This window comes from Chaetura pelagica, unplaced genomic scaffold (genome assembly GCF_000747805.2).
Source record: "Chaetura pelagica isolate M959 unplaced genomic scaffold, ChaPel_1.0 scaffold150, whole genome shotgun sequence".
In the NCBI taxonomy this organism is placed as follows: Eukaryota; Metazoa; Chordata; class Aves; order Apodiformes; family Apodidae; genus Chaetura; species Chaetura pelagica.
This window is the reverse complement of record NW_009952052.1, coordinates 1,229,421-1,229,807: the sequence shown is the minus strand read 5'-3', so window position 1 is coordinate 1,229,807 and position 387 is coordinate 1,229,421. Positions and strand designations below refer to the sequence as shown.

The 387-nt window shown below is 55.6% G+C and overlaps 1 protein-coding gene across 2 annotated transcripts in view; it reads right to left on the bottom strand.

The window, feature by feature from the left end:
• Positions 1-387, bottom strand: part of BAI3 (brain-specific angiogenesis inhibitor 3) — a 466,801-nt gene that overhangs the window by 107,544 nt on the left and 358,870 nt on the right. For both annotated transcript variants that reach the window (XM_010003267.1, XM_010003258.1), the window contains one exon: positions 58-184. In XM_010003267.1, the coding sequence (XP_010001569.1) occupies positions 58-184 (127 nt within the window). The remainder of the gene's footprint in view (positions 1-57; positions 185-387) is intronic.

Sequence of the window (387 nt, the reverse complement as noted above, 5' to 3'; positions counted from 1 at the left end):
CTCCCCGCAATCGCCTTTTACATTAAAACTGGATTTTTTTCCCCCTTTGTTACTTACTATTTCTCTAGGTTGCTGAGCCAAAATGGCGAAGGTAGAGAGACGATCACATAAGCATTTCGTATGGGATGCATCGGTAAGCACAGTTTTACATCCCTGGGTGGACCAGGTTCCCAAAGAGTCGTTTCTGCAAAGGAGAGAGAGAGAGAAGGGGAGAGGGGGGTGGAAATCGGGATAATTACGCCTGACCGCCAATTCCGTGAGCAGACAATGCAGTTTAACCGCGAGGAGAGCGTAGCACAGTTCCCGGACAGCGCAGAGGTACTTGTTGTGGGGCAGGAGCGGCCCCCGCGGCGCGGCCGGGCGGGGAGCGGGCAGCGGGGCTGCGCG